Raw genomic sequence first — 25,158 nt, forward strand, 5'->3', positions numbered from 1 at the left:
ACGCCGGGCGCCGGCGCCTCCCGGACCCCTGCGGCGCCATGCTGGCGGGAGCCTGCAGCGCCAGGGCCGCGGCCAGGAGCTCCCCCCACCCCGACCCCCCAAGAGCCGGGCGCTTAAAGTCGCCCATCGGTGTAACAGCCGGGCTGCGTTACCTCCGCGGCGTCCTCGCAGAAAAGCTCGGCTCACCGCCTGAAAGGCCGAAGCTAGGAGTTTTATGAGGTGGGCAGCCTGGCCTTGTGCGCCGGGGGTGGGGTGGGTGCCGCAGCGGGGGCCCGGCGCCTCCACCGGGGGCGGCCTTGACGCCCGGGCCCGCGGACACCTGCGCGCAAACCCGAGCCCCAGCGGGAAACTGCGCCCTGGAAAGCAGGTTACCTGGATTCTGGTTTCCCCGCTGTCGTTCCCCTTAGTTTCCCGAGTCTACCATAGACCCCGGCCCTGTTTTGGGGCGCCACTGTGTTAACTGGGGAGATTCAGGACGGGTCTGACTTGAACACTGACGGGGAAGGAGCATCATCTCTTCGTCAGCGCGAAGGTTATCAGACCTCAAAGGAAGGGGAAGGGACATTCTCCCGGTAATGGGAGACCCCTCCCTTCCTCAGGGACGCCCCGCCCCCAGTCCCATCGGGCACCGTGAGGGCCCCCCCAAGCACACCTACGGTCACCTCAGCCCCAGCGTTAGAGCTCTCTGTCCACACCCTCTTGTAAATAGCTGCCCCTTGGCCACCTGTGAGCCTAGGGGTGTGCTTACCTGGGGGCAGTCTGTATGGAGAGCCGGGGTCGATGTGGCTAGAAGAGCCCAGAGCCTGGCAGTGGGGTTCCTGCAGTTTGGACAGGGAATTCCAGGGTCTTAAGCGGCTAAAGTGGGGTGGGGTGGGGAGACACAGGGTGGGGGAGCACATCCCTTAGTCCCAGGATTTCTTACCCAGTGGGAGCGATGGGGAGTCTAGTGGACAGCCAGGCTCTGGAAAGTGTGGGTCTCTTGCTGGGTTTCCCATCTCAAGTCTTTCTTACCTGAATGTTTCCTCTGCCCCACCCCCGTCCCACCCTATATTTCCTTTTTCTCTCATTCCTCCATCCTTCCTGGTAGCTGCCGTCTCCTGTGTCTCATTTCTGCCTCCCCATCTCATGCCTGCCTCCTTGCCTATCTCCCTGGTGGGCTCCATTTCTTCTCTTCCCTTAGTCACATTGAGCATGTCCAAAATCACCCTAACAAAATTCCAAGCTTACTTAACACCTGCTGTGAGACAACGACTGTCATAAATGCTTTACGTAGATTAATTAATCCCCATACAAACTCTATGCTGTAAGCACTAGTATCACTTTTGTTTTTAAGACGGGGAAACTGAGGCTGCCAGGGATTAGATCTTTGCCAAAGGCCACACAACTGTTGGAGCTGGAGCATGAACCCAGGCCACCTGGCTCCTGGGTCTGGTCCCTTAACCACGGCATCCTGCTGTTTCTCTGCTGGGTTTCTTTTTTCACTTTTGGATCTAAGGCATCAGAAACTTCATGTGGATTCTAGTGATCTTGAAGTGAGTTTCACTTCCCCTCTGGATTCTGTGGTCTCTGTAACTTCGCGGTGTTATTTCTAACCCATGTTGCTCATGTTAAAACCCAAGTTTTTATTTTACTCTAGCATTTGTGAAGCCCCTATTTGAACTTTCCAGTCTTGTCTCAGATGCTTTCCAAGGAATTAAGAGAATAGGAAGGCTGGGCAGTGCCCTTGTGCAGTCAGAATGTCAGTGGCAGGAAAACCAGTGAGTGGTTGGGACCCAAAGAAAAGGCGAATCTGTGGCCACCAGGGTCCGCTCCCAATCTGGCCTTCCCTCTCCAGGTTTGTCCTGCAGTTCCCACAGTCGAGAGCCTGGCTTTGATTTTGTTGCAGATGGCTCCTTATATTCACTTTCTATCCAGTGGTTTCTCTCTCTTTGTGGATTGGAGCCCCAGGTGTGCCCAGCCTTATCTATGAGTCGGTCCTAGCCATAGAACACCCAGGAGAGAGGTTCTCAGGCCAGATGAGGGCCAACAGGAGGTCAGAGTTCAGGGACTATTTAATGAAGTCAAATATATCCTTACCGAATCCTATCTCTGTGGGGAAACATGGACCCCTGGAAGAAGTCAGTGTGGGTCTTGGAAAGGAGGTTTGGCAACATATGTCGGCTGGCCATGTTCTGCTTTTGTTATCTCAAAGTGGATGGTAGGTTCTATCTTTGGACCAACTGAGTTCTGCAGTCTTCTCCCTCCAGTGGCACCCACTAGTGAGTGCAAAACTGCAGGGAAGCCCTGGAGGCTGAGGTCCCCCTAAATGCTGGGGGGATTATACATATATATATATATATATATATATATATATATATATAGTACAAATATATATATGTATATAAAATATATACGTATATAAATATATATATATATATATTTGTACAATAAAAAGTTAACAAAAGAGAGAGAGGTAGCCTAATTAACTTCCTCCTCTATTCCCTCCCCTCCCTCCTCTCCTATTCACTCATTATCCTTCCTTGCAATCTGGCTTTCATGCCCACCCCCAAAGGTCACCAGGTCCAGTGGTCCCTGTCAGACCCTGCTTCTTCACTAGACACTGTCACCGTGCTCTCCTGACATTCCCTCCTGGATGTTCCTGCTTCTCCTCTGCTTTTGGGTCTTGCTGTGACTCTTATCTCTACCTGGAATGTCCTTTCTTTCCTGTTCTGCCCCGCTAAGCTAACGTTCTGCCTCCTTGTTAAGACCTAACTCAGTTAACACCTCCTGCTGAAATCCTTCCCCACTTTCCCCAATTCTGCATGCTTTGCACTTACCTGACTTGTTTGGGAGTAACTTTGGAGTAGAACTTTTCTCATTCAACAAATAAATGCTCATTATGAGCCAAGTACTGGGGCTACTTTCTGCCCTATATTTGTTATTGGTAATATTTAGTTTTTCTGTTTCAGCAGCAAAGAACATAGACTCACTCAGTATTTTACTTTAGGAACATAGGATTGTGTAATGGGAGTTTCTTTCCACCTTGTCATTTAACAATTTGTCTTCTGTGAATAGAAAATATTAATGGATTTATGACCATTGTTTCTAAGCAAAGCACACCAGAGGTCCTGTTACCCTTTTCTAGCAAGATGCTTTTAACTGCACTGAAGACTCGTAAAGCTCCCTCACCATCCTCAACCCCCGCTTAAAGTTCTTTTGCTCACGGAATCTGCTGGCCCATCCCTAATTTTAGGGAGAAGCTTTCCCCTTTGATGTTTTGCCTGGGCCCAGCCCCTCCCTCACTCCCACCCCCACCCTTCACCCCCCTGTAGCGCCAGTGGTCTTAGTTGGGAGGAGACCAAGTACAACTCTGCCCTCTGTCCTGGGACTAGTGATGGAAATCCTGAACTCCTTGTCTGACTTGCTGGAGTGAGGGGCCTTTCTATAGAAGTTGAATTGTAGGTTGTATCCCCCTCCTGCGTTTTTCCACCAGCAATATGAATGAGCAACACCAGATTGGGCCCCAAGAATGTTTTTACAATTGGAATTTTCCTCCTTTGGCAGAAGTTTGAAAGCAAAGAGAACAAAATCTAGGTAGAGTTGGGTTCGGAGTAGCCACCCAGGATTATTACGGTTGGGCACCACACTCCTCGTCCAGAAGGCTCCATTCACATCAGATGTCTTTATTATTCTGCAAAATTTAGTGCGTTTATTAATATTGCTTATCGCAAAGATGGGTGACTTGTATGTTTATTACAATTTGCCGGCAGATGGCAGTCAAGTGTCTTGTTTGAAGAGGGTTAATGTATTTTGTTCAGCTTCCATGCACAAAGGAAAAATGAGTCAGTAATCAAAACCAACAACAGATCTAATGTCATCTAAAAATATTTCTGCTTCTAAACAAGAAACTGCTTTTCTAATTGATAGGCTGATAGGTGAGTATTTAAAGACAAATCCCATTGATATTAGTGCACCAGCTAATTTAACGTTTCACCTTGTATCACATCATCTGCTGTTTTATTTGCTGTACTCAAGAGGCATTGCTGAGTTCCCAACGTAAACCTACGAGGACTTTCACAACTATATGAATCACCATCAAGCTACACATGCTCAAATAATCTACAAAATAAATGATATACACGTAAGATAGAGATTACTATTTAACGATCTGGTAATTACATAATAGCAATTGCTTATTGTTATGGATATCCTGTTAGTAAGAATATTCACTTGATAGTATTTAGCAGCTTGATAGCCGTGTATTTTGTATGTTATATACATGTAAGTGCTAAAATAAAACTCATTATTGATTTTTTGCTCAGATACTATGAAAGAGTTTTAAAAATTAATTTCAGAATCAGAAAACAGAAGAAAATCACAAAGAATAGTTTAGATCACTGAATACATTTTTGGAAAAGATGGACTGGGGGGAGGGGGGACAAAGACTGATGGATTAGGATGTGAATTTACTATCGGTATTTATGCCAAGCTTAACTGGTTAGTTTTGAAGAAAAATGGAAGAGAAAAAGAAAACATTAAACTGGATATTGCCTATCCAGGTACATGGCTATGTAATTTGAGTATTTTAAAACTTTGAATATTAACAATAATGTAGTTACAATTTGTCTATCTACATAAGGAATTTAATTTTTCATTAAATTTATTTTCATTAAATTTCATCAAGTTTTCATCAGATTTTGTCAAATTTAACAAATTAGCACTGGTAGGAAGTTTTCGGAAATTATGTACTTATAAATTCTAACTAATGATCAAAAACTCCATATTATTCTACCTCAGTGATTTCCGTGTTTTATTTATATTACAAATTCTTCAGAGATGGAAAAAAATATCAACTGAGTAATGAAAGTGTGCACAAGGATTGGTAGGTACATATCCCATATAACTAATAAACGGAAGATAAAATGCATTTCAACAATAGTGCTAAGAATTCAAAGTTGAAATATGGTTTGGGGGATATTATATTGAGAGAGATGCAGGCAAAGATACTATTCAAATGAGAAGCCATACTGGGAGCACATACTTTTGGTAAGGCAACATCTAGAGAGATCATCCAGGAAACTACAAGAACTTTGATGAGAATTGTCTTTCTTTGGCAGAAATGATACAAAATTTCGTAACACAATGGCACATTGATTAACAAATAACGTGGGGCACCTGTGTGGCTCAGTTGGTTAAGGGTCTGATTCTTGATTTCAGCTCAGGTCATGATCACATGGTTCATGAGTGTGAGCCCCAGGTCAGGCTCTGCCTTGTCCGTGCGGAGCCTGCTTGGGATTCTCTGCCTCCCCCCCCTCTCTCTGCCCTTCCCCTGCTTGCGCTCTCTCTCAAAAATAAATAAACATTTTTTAAAAAGCAAATAATGTTACACGTTTTTTAGGGCAGGAAACATAAAACCAAACTATTAAAATTATTGTAGATGCAATGAATATGTTACTTTTGAAAAAGGTATGAAATGCAAATATTACTTGATTATTTTAGGTACAACTGGTAAAAGCCGTGTAGAACAGATAATATTGCTAGATTTGTGGATTTCCAAAAAGTAAATATACGAATATTTGGACAAAGGGGTTATCCAGCAGATGACAAAACAAAAGAAAGCATATACGTATTTTCCAAAGACTATTTATAAAGCCCAATTCCAAAGAGAAATTGGATATAGCAATGCCGCAAGTATGCAGAGAGAACATAATGGCTCCCACAGAAGATCCTCAGTATTTTCTAGGGCATTGTATATTGTTTGTTCTGCATCTTCGTTACATTTGGTATTGAATGATGCAGCAAAAATTTATTTTGACAGCACTGGATTTTTTATATCATCCAAGATATCATATAATTACTCTTTCTGCTTCAACCAAATGTTGGAGTATATTGAAAATGCATTTATGGAACATAAAACTTAAAATCATTGTTGAAAAGGAGATGGGGAAATTGAGTAGACACCATCTTGCTACTAAAACTTAATTAGGGGGAATATGCAGTGCGTATTGATGATATGCATAAAAGCGTAGATTCTAAAAATACAAATCAGAAATGTACTTTTGAAAATATCCTCTTTAAGATGCTTTACTCAGGACTAATTTAGAGTGAAGATCAAATTAATGTTACAGTAATCCCTCCTTATCCTTGGTTTTACTTTCTGTGTTTCAGTTCCCTACAGTCAGCTGTGACCTGGAAGCATATGACCCTCCTTCCAACTCATCATGAGGTCAACAGTAGCTTCACGCTGCATCACAACGCCTACGTCATTCACCTCACTTCATCTCATCACTAGGCATTTATCACCTCATATTATCACAAAAGGAAGGGTAAGTACAGTTAATTCAGTAAGATATTGAGAGAGAGAGAGACCAGTCGCATAACTTTTAGTATAGAATATCGTTACAATCATTCTATTTTATTGTTAGTTATTGTTATTAATCTCTTAATTGTGCCTAATTAATAAATTAAACTTTATTTTAAGTATGTATGTAAGGAAAAAACATAGTGTATACAGGGTTCAGTATTGTCGTGGCTTTAGGCATCCACTGGAAGGTCTTGGAACACATCCCCCTGGGGATAATGGGAACTACTTATTACATAAGCAAAATTAGCCAGGAACCCAAAGTCAATGAATATCAATCCCTTGAAAGCAGATAATAAGCTAAGAGGACATTCAAGAAAAGTTAATTTATGATAATTACAGAAAGATATTCATGTTAAATAGATGGCAATTTCTTCACAATGACCCCAACTTCTCCAATGTAAAAATATCAGAGAAGGGAGGAAGATTCATTTCAAATGTTATTTCCATAATCAATCCACCTATAGTCCAAAATCTGTTTCTTTTTTTTTTCTTTTTAGTTTTTTTATGTTTACTTATTTTTGAGAGAGAGGGAGAGACAGAACGTGAGCGGGGGAGGGGCAGAGAGAGAAGGAGACACTGAATCCGAAGCAGGCTCCAGGCTCTGAGCTGTCAGCACAGAGCCTGACACGGGGCTCGAACCCACAAACCGTGAGATAATGACCTGACCCAAAGTTGGACGCTTAACTGACTGAGCCACCCAGGTGCCCCTCTTTTGTTTCCTATATTGGTAACAATAACATTAAAAAGAAAGGCGTATACTGCTGAAGAATGTCATTTTTTTTCAGGATGCTAGATTAGTACTTCTCAAATTTTTATGTGCATACAGAGCACCCGGGGATCTTATGAACATACAAATTCTGGTTCAGTAATTTTGGGGTAAGACCTGAGATTCTGCATTTCCGACAAGCTCCTGATGCCCTGATCTTGGGTGTTTAGAGCAGCAAGGTTCTATATATTGTATATGATTTGAAGAATTACTATCAATATGAAGTACCAAAGCTGGGTGAACATGTACAACTGAAATTGACTGATGAACATATTAAGGAATTTTAGACATTCCTCATCAACATATGAAGAACTGGCAATCTAAAACTGTCCTTCTAGAATGCAAACTGGTGCAGTCACTCTAGAAAACAGTGTGGAGGTTCCTCAAAAAATTAAAAATAGAACTGCCCTATGACTCAGCAGTTGTACTACTAGGTATTTATCCAAAGGATACAAAAATGCTGATTCAAAGGGGCACATGCACTCCAACGTTTATAGAAGCACCACTACTGACAATAGCCAAAGTATGGAAAGAGCCCAAATGTCCATTGACTGATGAATGGATAAAGAAGATGTGGTATATATACACAATGGAGTATTACTCGGCGATCAAAAAGAATGACATCTTGCCATTTGCAACAACGTGGATGGAACTAGAGTGTATTATGCTAAATGAAATAAGTCAGAGAAAGACAAATATCATATGATTTTACTCATAAGAAACAAAACAGATCAACACAGGGGAAGGGAAGCAAAAATAAGATAAAAACAGAGAGGGAGACAAACCATAAGAGACTCTTAAATACAGAAAACAAACTGAGGGTTGCTGGCAGGGGGTTTGGTGGGGGGATGGGCTAAATGGGTGATGGGCATTAAGGAGGACACTTGTTGGGATGAGCACTGGGTGTTATATGTAAGAGATGAATCACTAGATTCTATTCCTGAAAACATTATTACACTGTATGTTAACTAAACTTGGATTTAAATTAAAAATTTTTAATAAAAAAAAGAAAAAAGAAAATAAATAAAATAAAATTGTGCTTTTAACAGAGTCTCTTTGGGGCTTCTGGGTGGCTCAGTCAGTTGAGTGTCCGACTCTTTATTTTGGCTCAGGCCATGATCTCAGGGTCATGAGATCAAGCCCTGCTATAGGCTCTGTACTGAGCATGGAATCTGCCTAGGATTCTCTCTCTCTTCTCTCTCTGCCCCTGCCCGCTCATGCTCTCTCTCTCAAAATAAATAAATACACATTAAAAAAAAACTACTATCTCCCAGTAAACTATTGCAATGTTTTGTGGCAATAACTTACTTGATCCATTTCCAAATAAGTGAAATTTTCAAGGTACAATTAATTTTGCCAAATATCAATATCGGTGAATAATGTGGCATCTCAAAATTAAGTATGTTAGAACCAACGTAAAGTTCACAATGCAGTAAGAAAAACTACCAATCTGACGATCATTTCTATAAAATATGAGCTATACAAAAAGTAATCATTGAAACTGTCAAGAACAATTATTTCTACCAAGGAGAGATGTCTATTTTATGACAAATTATTGGACCCAAATGACTTTACGCTTCTAATATTATAAACATTTGAATTTTCTATTATTTTAAGATGAATCATTTACTTGTATAATTTATATAGAATAACTTTTTCTTTAGTAATTGTTATTGTTGAGAAGCAATTAATATATAACTTTTTTAGAAAAAGTAAACTCTAGGGGCGCCTGGGTGGCTCAGTCGGTTGTGTCCTACTTTGGCTCAGGTCATGATCTTGCGGTCCGTGAGTTCGAGCCCCGCGTCGGGCTCTGTGCCGATAGCTCAGAGCCTGGAGCCTGCTTCAGATTCTGTGTCCCCCTCTCTCTCTGCCCCTCCCCTGCTCATGCTCTGTCTCTCTCTGTCAAAAATAAAATAAACATTAAAAAAATTTTTTTTAAAAAAGAAAACGTTAACTCTACCCCCAACATGGGACTCGAACTCACAACCCTGAGATCAAGAGTCACTTGCTTGGGGTGCCCAGGTGGCTCAGTTGGCCACCTCAACGGCCAACTCTTTGTTTTAGCTCAGGTCATGATCTCACTATTCTTGAGATAGAGCCTTGCATCAGGCTCCTCGATGACAGTGTGGAGCCTGCTCGGATTCTCTCTCTCACTCTCTCTCACAAAAATAAGTAAATAAAAAAAAAAAAGAGTTGCAAGAGTCGCATGCTCTATCGACTAAGCTGATCAGGCGCCCCTTAATATAACTTTCTTAACTTGAAGAAGGGGTAGCTTTTTCAAATTTGTGTAAAATGCTGTATGAGCTGGTGGTGGCCCTGCTTTGGAGAGTCTACTTAATAAGGAATAAAATGACCTGTGAAACACATTTGCGTGGTGTCACGGTTTTGGTAGCCTGAGATTCCTGTTTTGTGAGATTAAAAGAATCAAAATATAATCTGGCTCCCACGTAGATTGTTATAAGGATAACCCAAGGTACTTAGGAAAACAGGATTCTTGACCATGAGCCTGTTTCCCAGATACCCAGGAAGACTGACGACCAAGATCTCATGGGAAAACAGAAATTGTGAGTCTCCATGGCAGAACGCTGGAATGCAAAACTAGTCCAGGGCCTAAGGCAGCTCCACCTACCAAGTTCTTGATTGCCTTTTCAGCAGACCTCACTTCCGCTAGGCAAGTAACTCATCCTTTCCCTCTCTCCTTCCTCTTTCTCTTCTGCTTTTGCTATTTTTTCCTGTATGGGTCAATTCAGGGAGAGAATCTGACTGGACTAAGAATGGCCACTGTTGGTCCTGCGGCACAGCTTAACTAGAACCCCAGATTTGTGCTTAGAGAGCCCCCTTGTGGCCGCTCTCCTATGTAGGAGGCTTATGGGCAGACTGGGTAGTGAACCTTTTGGAAATCGTCCTTTTGTTTAAAAAAACATCCTTGATCAAAATTTCCTCTATAAACACCGTTTGTTTTCCTGAACATAAAAGCAATACCTGTTTGTTTTAGAAAATTTAGGAAAATGTGGAGAGGAAAAAAATTAAAATGATTATTTAATTTTGGTGTATTTTCTTTGAGTTAAATATGTATGTATATATGCATACCTACCTGCATATATGAAACATGTACAAGATTTAGAATGATACACATTATATTCCTTTAAATTTATGGTGTAAGATTTTTCCTAAGTCACACACACAAGAAGATCTTCAAAAACACCCTTGCTAATGGCTTCCTCATCTTCCAACAAGAGATGAGCCGTCATCGGCCGCTTCACCATTGTAGGACAGTTGTTAATTTTAGCCAGACTTTCTCTGTATGAAAATGTAGGCAAGGCGGCTGTGGAGGACAGTTCAGTGTGCTGTGATTCGGGGCTCTCACCCCCAGGCCTGACTGAGGTGACAGAGCTGGCTTCTGTGTCCAGGCCAGCCCTGGCAGCCCGGACTCCCATCTGCAGGAACAGAAGCTCAAAGAGGGAGAAGACCTGGCCTGGGGATTTTTTCGCACACGTTTATGGGAGGGAGTTGGTGGTAAAGGGTTACAGGATTAGAGAGCTAAGCTGAAGGGCCGCACCTGGAGGCAGTCCTGCGCACGGAATTTACAACAGGAGCCTGGGAGTCGTATAAATGAGTAATGCTTCATGATGCTCTTTTCCAAGCGAGCTGCAAAAATTGGCAGGGGCCCTTCAGTGTGCTGTCGATGTGTCTGGAATTCAAATAATTTGATTCTGAGATACAATGACAACGGGAAGCAAGGCATTACCTTGAGAGAATGATGGCCGAGACAGCCGCTGCGACCAATATTCATGGAAGATGCTGTACTAACAACTGTTCTCCATTTGCCATCCTCCCTGAAATCTCTATCATGCCTCGTTGCTGTTGCTATTGCCCTGACTCAAGGGCATTAAATTAAAAAGTAATGTAGCTGGTAATCCTTTTTTTTTTTCCCTTTCCCTAGTCCAGGCAGTGAAGAATGGGGAACGTGAAATAAAAACCTTCACTGAAACTGATATGTCTCTTTAAAAAAATGATGCTGACATTAGACACAGCTCAGAAGAGCGCATTTGAATATCAGGTGGCAGTACAACGTATAGCAGAACTTGCTGCTGCTTCTTCTGAATTTGTCTTTGTTGGCTGAACACGTTAATATTTTTCCAAGGTATAATAGCTGGGAGGATTCCATCAGAAATAACAGGAGATCTAGTGAGCCGGGTCCCATTACCTTTCAGATCACAAGGCATCTGGCTTTTGCCAGTTGTCATTTCCATCAGGGGAAATGATAAGCAGTTTTGGACTTTATTTGCCCAAATATAGTGCTCACACTACCTCTTGTGTGTAAAGTGTTTGGCTTTTCTGAAGCACTTAAAAAAAAAAAAAAGCCTTTTTATCCGTGGCATAGCATTCTGGAAAAGAACCCCGGACAGGGACTGTGAGCTATGGGTCATGATTTCTGGTTTGCCATTGTGGCTTTCTTTCTCTGGATTTCCTTTCATCCATCTAGAAAAGTCTTTCCTTCCATGTCCCCAGTTCCCTGATTCTGCTATCTCATTTGACTACTTATTACTAATAGTAGGATTGATAGTTCCCAGATATCTTGACTCCACATTTGCTACAAAAATCACACTCCTTTAAGGGGTGCCTGGGTGGCTCCGTCGGTTGAGCCTCTGACTTCCGCTCGGCTCATGATCTCATGGCTTGTGAGTTAGAGCCCTGCACTGGACTCTGTGCTAACAGCCTGCTTTGGATTCTGTGTCTTCCTCTCTCTCTGCCCCTCCTTTGCTTGTGCTCTTTCTCTCTCTCTCAAAAATAAACATTAAAAAAAATTTTTTTTTAAACAAACAAAAATCACACTCCTTTAAGGTAAATTTGGCAAATTGAACATTTTGACTTTTTGTTAATCCAATAATTAGTTCTTAGAATATGAACATGTAAATAATAATTGTGACCATTTACATAGCATTTACTATGTGACAGGTACTGTTCTGTTTTATTTTTACAACAAATCCTGTGATGTAGGTACGTGGGAATTATTCCAATTTTATAATTGTAAGAAATAATTTTAAGTATATCTTGTTTCTGCTATAGAAGTACATCAGACAGTCAGAAAGGAATAATGAATGGATAAAAATTTATCAATATGTTGTGTTTGGCTTCTCTCACTTAAAGCAATGTTTTTGAAAAAATAAATAAAGCAATGCTTTTGAGATCCATTTACACTGCATATATCAGTAACTACTTATTGCTGAGTTGTCTCCCATTATATATCTTTTTTAGCTAGTGTCTATTCAAATCTTTTTCCCATTTTAGTTGAGTTGTCCTGTATTTTTGAGTGGTAAGAATTCTTTATATATTCAGGATACAAGTCCTTTATCAGATACATGTTTTGTAAGTATTTTCTCCCAGTTTGTACCTTGCCTTTTCATTTTATTTATTTATTTATTAAAAAAAAATTTTTTTAGTGTTTATTTATTATTGACAGAGAGAGCGAGAGAGACAGAGCACGAATGGGAGAGGGGCAGAGAGAGAGGGAGACACAGAATCTGAAACAGGCTCCAGGCTCTGAGCTGTCAGCACGGATCCCGACACGGGGCTCGAACCCACGAACTGTGAGATCATGACCTGAGCCGAAGTCGGACGCTCAACCGACTGAGGCACTCAGGCGCCCCTTCGTTTTATTTTTTAATGTTTATTTATTTTTGAGAGAGAGAGAGAAAGAGAGAGAGAGAGTGAGCACGAACCAGGAATGGGCAGAGAGAGAGAGAGGGAGACATAGAATATGAAGCTAGTTCCAGGCTCTGAGCTGTCAGCATAGAGCCTGATGTGGGGCTTGAACCATCTGGGAGATCATGACCTCAGCCAAAGTCAGATGCTTAACTAAATGAGCTACCCAGGCGCCCCACCTTTTCATTCTCTTAATGGTATTTTTGAAGAGCAAAATGCTAAAATGTTTACAAAGTTCATTTTATCAATTAAAAAAATATTTTTGAGGGGCGCCTGGGTGGCTCAGTCAGTTGAGTGTGGGACTCCTGCTCAGGTCATGATCTTGCAGTCTGTGAGTTCGAGCCCCGCATGGGGCTCTGTGCTGACAGCTCAGAGCCTGGATCCTGCTTTGGATTCTGTGTCTCCCTCTCTCTCTGCCCCTCCCCCCTCTCATGCTCTGTCTCTCTCTCTCTCTCTGTCAAAAATAAATAAACAAAAAAAAAATCTAAAAAAAAAATTATTTTTGAGAGACAGAGAGATGGAGAGAGCTCGTGGGCGAGGAGCAGAGAGAGAGGGAGACAGAGGATCCCAAGAAGGCTCTGTGCTGTCAGCACAGAGCCTTACACTGCAGGTCTTGAACCCACAAACTGTGAGATCATGACCTGGACTGAAATGAAGAGTCAGACGCTTAATCGACTGAACCATCCAGGTGCCCCTTATCAATTTTTTATTTTACAATTTATGCTGTTTATTTTGTACCTAAGAAATTGTTGCCTACCCCAAGATTGCAACATTTTCTCTTATATTGTCTTTAGAAGTTGTATGTTTTTATGGGTTACATTTGGACTATGATTGATTTTGAGTTTGTATAGCATGAAGGATCAAGACATCTCTCTCTCTCTCTCTGTATAGATTTCCAATTATTACAACACCGTCAAAATTACCCTATTGAATCACCTTAGCATTTTGTCAAAAATCAATTGACCATATATGTGTGTTTATTTCTGGACTATCTACTTTATTCCATTGTCTATCCTTACACCAATATCACACTGTCTTGATTAGGTAGTAGGTGAGTCCCCAAGTTTTTTTTTTTTTTTTTTTAGAATTGTTTTTCCATTTAGATTCTTTGCATTTTATGCAAATTTTAGAATTACTTTGGAATTTCTATCCTCTAAAAAGCTTCCTGTAGATTGTGTTGAATGTATAGATCAATTTGGGGAGAATTGACATTTTAACAGTATTAAATCTTCAGATCCATGAACATGGTTTTGCTCTTCATTTTTTTTTAATGTTTATTTATTTTTAAGAGAGAGAGAGAGAGAGACAGAGTGTGAGCAGGGAGGGACAGAGAGAGAAGGAGACACCAAATCCGAAGCAGGCTCTAGGTTCTGAGCTGTCAGCACAGAGCCTGACGCAGGGCTCGAACTCACAAACTGTGAGATCATGACCTGAGCTAAAGTCAGCCACTTAACTGACTGAGCCACCCAGGCGCCCCTGCTCTACATTTTTCTAATGTCTCCCTTACTTATTCTCAGCAGTGTTTTGCAGTTTTCAGAGTATAGGTTTTCGTCATTTTGTTAAATCAATCCCTAAGTATTTAATATTATTACACTATTTTAAATGGCATTTAAAAATTTTTTTCAATTTCTCATTGCTCTTTGCTAGTATATGTAAATACAACTAAATTTTATATTATGTACCTTGCTAAACTTACTAGTTCTAGTTGGTTTTTTCTTCCTCTTCTCCTTCTCCTTCTTCCTTTTCTTCTTTTTCTTTTTTTCTGGAGACTCCTTCAGATTTCCTACATAACCATTTTGTGTATGAAAGACAGTTTTGCTTCTTTTCTGATGCATATCCCTTCTATTTCTTTTCTCTTAACCTTATATCATTAGTTAAAAGCTCGAGTACAGTGTTGAATAGAAGTTTGATAGTAGGACATCCTTGACTTGTTCCCAAATGTAAATTGAAAATATTCAGTCTTTTACCACATGGACCTTCCTGTGCAGCTGTGGGAACATCTTCATGTCATGGCAGCTGATTTTCTCCACAGCAAGCGATCCAAGAGACTGCATGGTGGAAGCCACAAAGTGTTTTGTGACCTAACCTCAGAAGTCACACTGTCACTTCTGCAATATCCTATTGGCTAGGCAGTTTAGCCCTACTTGATATGGAAAGAGATTACAAACGCAAGAATCATTGGGGGGCATTTTGGAGACTGGCTATTATAAATCCTTAATCCCAATGTCCATCCTTAACAGTCTGTAAATCACATTTAGAGGAGCAACTTCCTGGAGATGGTCTACAATAAGTTCCTCCTTGTGCAGATGAGGAAACTGAGGTCTACTTAAAGATGTACCCTTACTTTGAGGCAAAATCAGACTCTTAATTTCCATTCCAGTGTGCTTTCTATCACATTACGTTGCCTCGGTATCTATTTTACCTACCGTATATCTAAGGAGGTGGGCATTTGCCTTAAGTTGCCATTAAGTAATGAGAATAAATGGGGTGGGGCGGAAAGGCTGGGCACACAGAAGCTGCTGCTGGGGGTTTTCTTAGGATCACCACAAAGCCATCTTCAAGGTAGCCATCAAATAGGATAATTCAGTGAGTGCAGTTCAAAAGCTTCACAATGTGACAATGGAAATTGACTTGATTTAGCTTCAAAGATTCTATTAACTCAGAGAAATGATGATTTTATGGGAGAATTAATGCGTAGCCACTGGTAGAGAACGGAAGTGACCTTACTGCTTTGAAACTTGTTTTAACTCCTTGCTTAGATCTATGTACAAAACATTATAGCTCAGATTCCTAGTCCTATAATACACACATTTCAGAGCCAGATGATTAAATCTTGATCCTAATTACAAAGGAAATGCAGAATTTGCAGTCAGCTCATTTTATAAGGTTAAGAAATAACCTGCTTCAAAAAGTGGCACTAAGTGAATCCTCCTAAGCACATCATTCACATTATGTGTGTGTGTGTGAGGGAGGGGGGGGGTGGGAATTGCTTGCTTGAGACACATGACCTTTGTTTCTAAGATCAAAAGTACATTAAAATTGTGACAAATGGATAGTAGTGTATCACTGACTTTTAACCTATATTTTTTCTCTCTCCTATTTGTCTCCTAGTTGAACCCAAAGTCCAAAACAAATAAAGGTTAAATTCCTGAGTTTTAGAAACACTATTTGTAAATAGTATCAAACTTATATAAAAGTTGCAAGAATAAAAATACTATACTTATATATCTTTTATCTAGATTTGCCTGTTAACATTTTACCCCCTTTGCTTTACCATTTATTCACACCCCCCCCATACACACACACCTATTTTTCTCAATCAATCATTTGAGATTAAGTTACATATATCATGACCCTCTACTCCCAAACATTTCAGTGTGTATTTCCTAATAATAGGGATATTCTTTTATATAACCGTAGTATAGTTGTCACCTCAGTAAATTTAGTATTTGTGTAATACTTTGAACTAATCTACTCTTTCATATTCCGGTTTTATCAATTGACCTAATGAATGATGTCCTTCATAGTATTTTTTTCTCCTCCAGGATTGGATTCAGTGAAGGGCCATGTATTGGATTTAGTTGTCAAGTTTCCTTAGACTTCTTTCACCTGGGATATTTCCACACCCTTTCTCGTATGACATTGGCACTTTTGAGGATAGAGTCCATCTTCCCTGTCTTTTTAAAAAATACAATGTTCGTCATTTTGAGTTTGTCTGAAAATTTGTCTCATAACTAAATTGAGGTTATACCTTCTTGGCCAGAATACTAAAACGAATGGTGTTGTGTCCCTTACAGAGTATCACATCTGGAGGCACACAGCGTCCGTCCTCCCTTCATTGATCACCTGGTCAAGGGGTTATCCAATTTCTCCACGATGTAATTACTGGTTTGTCTCCTTGCAACTAATAAGCAATATATGGGAAGGCACTTTAAGACCATCCAAATATCCTGCTCTTTTCTGTTGAAATTTAGCAACTATTGATGATTCTCGTTTGATTCAGTCATCTTACTGTGATAGTTGCAATTGGTCTTCCAACTCCCCTGTTGTCTTCACATTTGCCAGCTGATACTCAAGATTCTGCTGTGAGCAAGAGTCTCCCCTTTTCTCCATTTACTTACTAGTCCTGTGAACTCACAGACTCTTATCCCTCCCCCCCCAATGGTTTACAACTCATTACTGTACTTAATTATTTTATTAGTCAAATTGTCCCAGATTTGGCCATTGATAGCCCTTTCAAGCTGGCTTCTTTGTTCTTGTGACATTCCTATATCCCCCTCTACCCCCCCCCCCTTTTAGTACTTCCTTCCTTACTGGCCTAATGAGATATTCCAAGCCCATCTTGCTCCCTCCCTCCCACCCCTACCCTCAGATTCCTTGGTTTTGATTTTGATTTGCCATTTGGTCCCCAAATTGCAGAAAACTTATCTGTTCTATTTATTTCCTCACCAGCTTCAGCTCCTCTCCAGCCCAAACCCCACCACCACCATGAAAACTCTGGGCTTATCTGACTACTTGCTCTGCAAGGTTAAGGTTTCTGAGTCTTTGCTCTTGCCTTGTCACCCCCTTCCTGGTCCAAGGTCATTTCAAATGTGATTTCCTCTTTATTCCAGGTAGCCACCTCTGGGCCAATTTAATTGTTTCCTTATCTATGTTTCCATAGCACTTTTTACATATCTTTATTATGGTGCTAATCTTGTGCTATTATGCTTTGGTTACATTTCTGGCCAGACCAAATTCAAATATTTTTGAATAGCCTGGGGAGAAAGGTATTAATTTTCCTTATTTTGCAGATGAGAAACTTGAGGTTCAGAGAGGTGAGCCTGAGAAAGAGGCAGCGGAACACAGGGCGAAAGTCCTCAGTGACAGCTTACTTATGTCATTTTTACCGGTAGGACCGTAGGCAAGTTACTACACTTGTCTGTGCTTCAGTTTCCCTGGCAGTAAAATGTGGATGATAATAAATAGAAACTGCCACATAGGGCTGTTATGTGGACTAAGAGTTAATATTTGTAAAGCACCTAGAATAGTGCCTGGCACATGGTAAGTGGTATGTAAGTGTTTGTTAAGTAAATAAAGTCATGTCACTGCAATTCAAATCCAAGTCTTCCTATGCTAGAGTTCCTAGCCATGGCTCTATTTTAACTTTGCAGGAATCCAATACTCCTGAGAAGCAGTGGTTCTATTAGAGACAACAATAAAATGAAGCTGGTTCAGGACACAAGACATTAATGAGATAAAAGGAAGCAAAATGTTCCAGCAAACTGCCGAATTAAGTCATAGACCAGGGAAGGGAGCAGGTGTCTGTTTCTCCTAAGTCTGGGTCTAGGGCACACAGGTGACACACTCAGGCAAGGGCCACAGGTAGAAGCTGGTCCCTCATGAAGTCCCTTTATGTGTTTTTTTTTTTCTCTTAAGTCCATTGTGGGTTAGACATTTGGGCCCTTGGGGTAACTTGCCACAAAGACTCTACCTGTGCATTCACCATTGTGCAAGATGGAACCATTGACACATGGAAAATATTCATGATTGCTTTATTGAGGATGGCAAAGCTATTGGCTGAGTTTTTGAAACTTGTGTTGTCCTACAATGGGGATTAAGAATAAAGCTCATACTACAAAGCAAGAATCATTTTTACTTTGCCCTAATGCCACCCACAAGATAGTTACATAGCTAATATATATAGTATATAGATATATATAATCATTATAATTAATGTTGATATGGTTAAAAATGGTAGATTGCATTGTGATTGATCTGGTAGATCACAACTGTTAGCCGAGTGACAAAATTATGCATAACTTTTCAGGTTAGGGGCCATGAGTAGACAGTGCTTGTCTACATGTGGGAAAGCTACTGTTTAACCTTTATGTCAAATATTAACTATTAACAACCTAAGAGCACATGATCTGCCTAACTCTGGAATGTTTGAGAACAGTCATTTTCAAACCTGAGCGTGAGTCAAAATCATCTTCAGGGTTTGTTAAAGCACAGATTGCTTAACCCCATTTCGAGTTTCTGATTCACTCTGTCTGGGGTAGAACCCATGAACCTCCATTTTTAATAAATAACTTTTAGTGAAGTTTAATCTTTTAATTAAAAATTTTTTTAGTAAATCACTTCATTTCAAGCGATGCTGATACTGCTGGTTCAGGGACCACAACTCAAGAACCACATTCCTTCTGTCGATTTAGAACAAACATTCCCTTCACTGGCAGCAAGTTATCCCCACCTGAGTTGCAATGCAATATAATCAGACTTCCTTTTTTTATTAAAAAAAATTTTTTTAATGTTTATTTTTGAGAGAAAAAGAGAGTGTGTGAGCAGGGAAGGGGCGGAGAGGGAGGGAGACACAGGAAACAGAAGCAGGCTCCAGCCTCTGAGCTATCAGCACAGAGCCTGATATGGGACTCGAACCCAAAACTGTGAGATCATGACCTGAGCCAAAGTTGGCTACTTAACCGACTGGGCCACCCAGATGCCCCTAATTAGACTTCCTTTAAATAGGCCACCTTAAAGCAGTCAAATTTCCTAACTGCTTTAGCATTTTATATACCAAGAGCCATTACTTATTTCTCCTCTAGAAGAAAAAACAAACAAACCTTAACAGGAATGCCACAGTTAATTAACTGTAGCATTAGATGCAGATTTCTGATGTCTTGATAATTAAACACATTAAGACTTCTTGGTGCTTGCCAATATTTTTATGAAACAACGGAGAAGTATATCCACCTAGGTTTGTCTCTCACTAGGATGGATTTGAACTAGCGAGCAGAGAGGTGATGGCCAGCAGGTGGCGCTCTGAGTCAGTTCGTGGCGGCCTGCGGAGGGTGGAAGGCAAAGGCAGAAGGCAAGATGGCCTGCTTTAAATCCTCAAAGTAAGGGTCCTCTTAACCACTTGTCATAAAATACCCTGAGACACACGTCTTGGAAAATCGAAGTGTCAAGCTCAGCATCTTTGCCACATTTCAAGCTAGGTAATTACCTTCTCTCCCAAAGGGAATCTGTTTTATGTATTTGTGTCCTTTCTAGGTTACAGGTTTCCCAAAGGCAATGATCTTGCCTTCCGTTCATTCTATACAATGCTGAAGTGAAATGCTCATTTTACAATAACAATTTAATTATTCTACATCCCTCTGAGCTACATGATGACCTGTTATATAATTGCTAGTAATACAGAAACGTGCCTGCCTCATATAAACCCTAGCAATAAATGGGAAGTTTTTATCTGACCTAAAAGTAAATTGCTTATTTACTTCTCCTTTACAGTATAAAAAGTCGTTTTCCTGCCAACCCAAATTCTAAGTCATAATCAAGCAAACAACACTTCATTTTAGTCTGTCATTTTTATTGTCTGCAGAGTTTGTTTTTTTTTTTAACTACACACAGCAAATACTTTGATATAATCTAAGATAATAAAATAGTTGAACAACTTTTGTTTTTAGATTTACATTCGTATAGAAACAATCTGTGGAACTCCTCACCTCAAAACCAGGGTGTCTAAAAACGGTGATTCATTAGCATTGCTTTAAATAATTGTTTGGTTAAAAGTTGCAGTTTCCATTCTCAACTGAAATGTGTCTCCACACAGTTTCCCTTGGGTCCAAAGCTTAAGGCCTTGGGAAGGTGGCCAAGAAGAAAGGATGGCCACTCTCGTCTCTGTCCTTCCCTTGTGTGGAGGACAGTGATTGGAGCAGGGCTGTCATAAAAGCCAGGAAGAAAAGAAATCAATTGCACATCTCTAATTGTCAAGGGTCAAGGTCCTTTGCACACGTCCCTCTCCGTAAGTGTGAAGTTCTAGGATGATGGCACGCGCCTGCCTGCCCAACACTCCTTTCCTTTACTAATCTTATCAGTGACTATGCATAGGCGGTGGCCACTGTCCATAAGCTCTCCCTAAAGGCTGATCATCCTGTCATAGTTAAGTCTTGTCCCTTGTATTATGTCACTTGGATGCTGTGGCTTGGTGCCCAGAGAGGGTCCACCATCCCCTAAGAAATGCCTCATCCCACCCTCCAATCCCCAGAGTGCCCAAGAGTGAAGACCCTACGGAGACAGTGACTTCAGTGAAACAGCCCTCAGAAATGCTGGGGGACTCAGGCCTAGATCATTCCATTGATCTTAGTCCATTCGTAGATGTCCTGTTCACACACTATGTCGGAGTTGATGAGGAGGTATCTGTCGCCCACACAGAAGTGCTTCTGACAGGCGGCGCATTTGAAACATTCCAGGTGATACACTTTGTCTTTCACTCGCATCGTCATCTCATAGGCACGGATCCGCTTGTCACAGGATGCACAGAGACCATCTTGGCCAAAAAGCCTAGGGGAAAAAACAGAAAGAAAAGCTAAGAAGACGGTGGCAGAGACAATATTGGAAGAAAGGGTTTGAGGATGGGTTCCATACAGGAGGCTCAATTTCCAACAGGTCAGGAAGAAAGGACAAGGTGGGTCCAGGGAGGCTCACAGAGCCTTTCCTAGAGGGAAGGAGGGACTGTGGCATGAGGCTGCAACCCATGGCATTTGTGTTTGGCATAACCTGCCCCTTTTCTGAGCTCTCCCTCTCTGTGGCCACCGGTCCAGGCTGCCCCAGGCCCCTCTTCTGTGGAGAAGTGCCTAGCTGAAGTGATTTAAGTTAAGATGTTAGGCAGTACTGTGTGTCCCTTCCCAGGGGAACTTTCATTTTAGAAGAAGAGCTGGAGTAAACCCCTGGGGACCTTTTGAGAGGGAACTGACCAGGAATGCAATGAAATGGGCATCTTTCTGAGGCTCTCAGATTCTCTCATGTCAACAGCCACTGATTCCACCCACGGGGAGGGCTGGTCTCAAACTCCTCCATACGCTAAAATGGCCACCTCTGCATGACTGTTCGTTGGGGCCCCGGCTTCTGGGAGACAGTGAGAGCTGGATAGAAGACACTCAGCACAGTTAACTGTGCCTCAACAATCTGGGAGATAAGCGGCATCTTTCCACATTGAATGGCAGAGCTTACTTCAAGGTCCTTGCTGCTCCATTGGTATGAATCTCTGGAGAAACTTTTCTTCTGACGCTGAAATCAAGACTCCCCTAAGTCTCAATCAGTCACTTATTTCGAGCAATATTCAATGTCAAGGTGGGAGAGGCAACATGGTGGAGCTCAGTGCAGTGGTTCTTAAGCTGTCTGTGGTCCTGGGGCCAGCAGCATTTGCTAGAAATGGGAACTTGCTACAAATGCACATTCTCAAGCCTCCTGATTGAGACACTCTGGGGATGAGGCCTAGCAGTCTGGTTACGGAGCGCTTCCAGGTGATTCTGATGCAGGCTGAGGTTTTGCAATCAGCCTGTGAGAGTGGAATAGCGCAAGTACTGGAATCAGAAGACCCAGATTCAGTCCAAGACTACAGCGCAGAGCACTGAGTGGCCTCAGTGGGACCTCAGACTCCCTGAGCTTCTGAAATGGCAGTGACCACAGCATCTACCCCATTATGAGAAGGATCAAACTGAGCACTGTCAAAGCACCAACGATCAAAGGCTAAGCCAACATTGGTTATAACACGTCAGGTGTATTCCCAATGGCGCAGTCCTGCTACAGGAGGTCATTTTCACGTGTGCCTGCTAACATGGCATGTTAGCAGGTCCTTTCCACATAAAACATTTTGGACAGTTTTAGGCAAATGCTTCTTACTGGAAGTTCTTATTAACTTCAGAATAGCAGAGAATCAATTGGTGCATTCTGAGAGGCTATGGGGGAGACAGGAGCAATTGACAAATTTTGAAACATTTGGACAGAATTAATGGAATCAAGAAGACGCGGGTCTGTGGGTAAAAGGCTGAGAGTTAGAGCCAGGGCCCGGCTAGTTTCCCCCTGAATCCTGCTTTGCATTTGAAGCTCTCTAAGTGTTTTCAAGGCACCACGTGGGAGCAAACTCATTATAGGGGGAAGAACATTTTATCCCAACGTAGCAGATGGCGGAGCTGTAGGAAACTGCCACCTTGGAGGTCACAGAGTGGAAAGACAGTTCTGGTTTTCTGACTATTCAGTAAGTTGAGTTTGGGACTGAGCAGGGATAGACGACTCACAAAACAGTGTGCGTGGAATGAAGCCAACGCCTGGGGTGTGTGACCCTTAAGGAAGGAGAGCATTTATTAAAGGGAAGTTGGGGGTAAATTACAATACACATCAGGCAGTTAATGAGGGGAAGGACAAAGGACTAATATTTGGGAGGCAAGCTCAGGTCTAACTAGCCAGGTGCCCTGGAGCAAATGACATCCTCTCTTCTGGCTTCTGTGTCTCAAGCTGTAAAAGCAAGGGAACTGGGAGAAAAGGTTTCTGCAGCCCCTTCCAGCTCCGGTATTCTGAGATTCCACTAATAGGAAAAATAAACCAGGACTTGACATCTAATTTGAGCATTCACCTCAAGAACTGGTGCCTTAGGCTGGATATCCCTGAAGCAGACCCCGAGGAGGGGAATTATTAAGGCTGTATTCTCAGGGAAACTGGTAAGGCAGCAAGGGAAGCCAGATAGAAGGGGAGGCAGACAAGCAAAGTTGTAATCTCCAGCAAAGACCCCGGGGTGGGGGAGGGGGGGGCTCTGGGCCAATGGCACGGGGACTCTGGGGTATGTCTCCAGGTCTGCCGGCTCCAGGCAAGGCTGCAAGGCTTTGGTGCTCCTGCAGTGCCAGTCATTGGTTAACGTCAAGGTCCGCTGGGGGTCTGGGGGGCAGTGGGCACACTTCTGGCTCTAACAGAGGTACCGTTGGCTGTTGCAAGTGAAACCACTGTGGAGTGGGGTGCACTGCACACAAAAGTTGGTAGAAAGGGATCCGAGGGAATCTGGGCCCAGCACTGACATTAACAGCTACGATTAGGTTCCCTCCCAGCAACATAACACAGCAGCATCAGGGTTTAGGTCGGCACTGGAGATCTCATAAATATTTGAAGCTAAATGTCTGAAAAGGACTGTAACAGGCGAGTCAGCTGTGGGAAATCCTCAAGAGGAGCAGTTCTCCGGGGGCGGGGTGGGGGGGCGGGAGGAAGACTGAACCCCATCACAGAACCCCCAGAGAGTCACCCCACCCCAACTTGCCTCTTTAAAAGACTGCCAGATAGGTGAAGAATGCAAGTAAGCAAGTCCATGGCTAAAGGACCATTCCTGGAGCCAAAGACGGTTTTTCTCCTCTGTCAAGAGGTGTCAATGTCTTAAGCTTTCTCCTGCCCATTTTAATAACAATAATATAAATATTAAAGGATGGCTGGAACCGCCTGCACTAACACAGAGTTAATTAACATGTTGCCTAGGAATGTAGCAGGGAGAAGAATTATTTCGTGTCACCAAGACACAAGTTAATTAACATTGGGTTCTCCCAGACAATTTTTTTTTTCCCTCTTCTTTTTAAAAATGCAAAAGATTAACAAGCCCAGGCAGCACTGGGTTTATTCTTGAATGTTATATAAAACCACAGAGATAGGGAGAAGCTGGGGCTCTTTTGACCTTACTCTATCTGCACTATTTAATAAGATTCAAATGATTTGACAGGGATGTAGTCAGGGGGCCCAATGGGGATCATTTACCCGTCTACTTTCTGCACTGACTTTTGGCAAACTGGTAGCCGGCAAAATCAGGTCTCTGTTTATCCCAGTTCCATTTTCTTGTAACTTAATAAAAAATGGACCACAATTATAATCATGATCATTGAAAACTCTACTTATTTTCTCTGAACCACCAAGTTTGCAAGGACTTTATTGGAGAATTTAGGGGGGAATAAAAGGCACTTATTCTATCAGTCTGGGTAAACAGATAAGCTTCCTTCACCGTGGAATTGCCTGCATTTTTTTTTTTTAATGTAAAAATGCTCTGAGGGCAGGTTTGGGAGGCAGAGGTAGCCTGGCCGCCAAGGGCACTGGAGTCTAAACAAGCTTCCCTGGGTTGGGTGGTCCTAATGTATTACGGCTGCATGCTCCACAGACCCTGTGCCCCAGGAAGATGGCAAAAAACTGACAGCTATACAGTTGAACAGATCTGACAGTAGAGGGCACAGAGTTACCTGCACGGCAGCTAATATGAAACTGGAAATGCTAGAACATTCCGAACCAAGGCACTCTTTGAGTGCTGGGAAACTCACATGGCCAACAGCATGACCCGGAGCATCAGAGATGTCCTTAGCTCCTGTCTCAGTGGGTGTCCTAGAGTTCCTATTTTTCCTTCCGTTCTCCCATCTTTTGTTCATTAGGTAGGAAAAGACTCGATGATCCTGTCATGAGGGTTGGTTGCAAGAGCAGCTAACATCTGTTTGACGTTCATGCACCAGGCCAAGAACTTTATGCGTATGACCCCATCTAATCCTCGCCGCGTCCTTGGAAGTAG

General features: G+C 42.0%; 1 protein-coding gene and 1 long non-coding RNA gene across 4 annotated transcripts in view; one reads left to right on the forward strand and one right to left on the reverse strand.

The window, feature by feature from the left end:
* LOC125177157 (uncharacterized) overlaps positions 1–25,158 on the forward strand; it is a 27,959-nt gene continuing 2,801 nt past the window's right edge. Inside the window, exons 1-2 of the long non-coding RNA XR_007156522.1 lie at positions 1–219; positions 6,148–6,305. This is a non-coding gene — a long non-coding RNA (uncharacterized LOC125177157). The remainder of the gene's footprint in view (positions 220–6,147; positions 6,306–25,158) is intronic.
* LMO2 (LIM domain only 2) overlaps positions 20,147–25,158 on the reverse strand; it is a 21,346-nt gene continuing 16,334 nt past the window's right edge. For all 3 annotated transcript variants that reach the window (XM_047879244.1, XM_047879245.1, XM_047879243.1), the window contains exon 4: positions 20,147–21,137. In XM_047879244.1, the coding sequence (XP_047735200.1) occupies positions 20,918–21,137 (220 nt within the window). In that variant the 3' untranslated portion in view covers positions 20,147–20,917. The remainder of the gene's footprint in view (positions 21,138–25,158) is intronic.

The sequence above is a fragment of the Prionailurus viverrinus genome, chromosome D1, assembly GCF_022837055.1.
Source record: "Prionailurus viverrinus isolate Anna chromosome D1, UM_Priviv_1.0, whole genome shotgun sequence".
NCBI classification, from domain to species: Eukaryota; Metazoa; Chordata; class Mammalia; order Carnivora; family Felidae; genus Prionailurus; species Prionailurus viverrinus.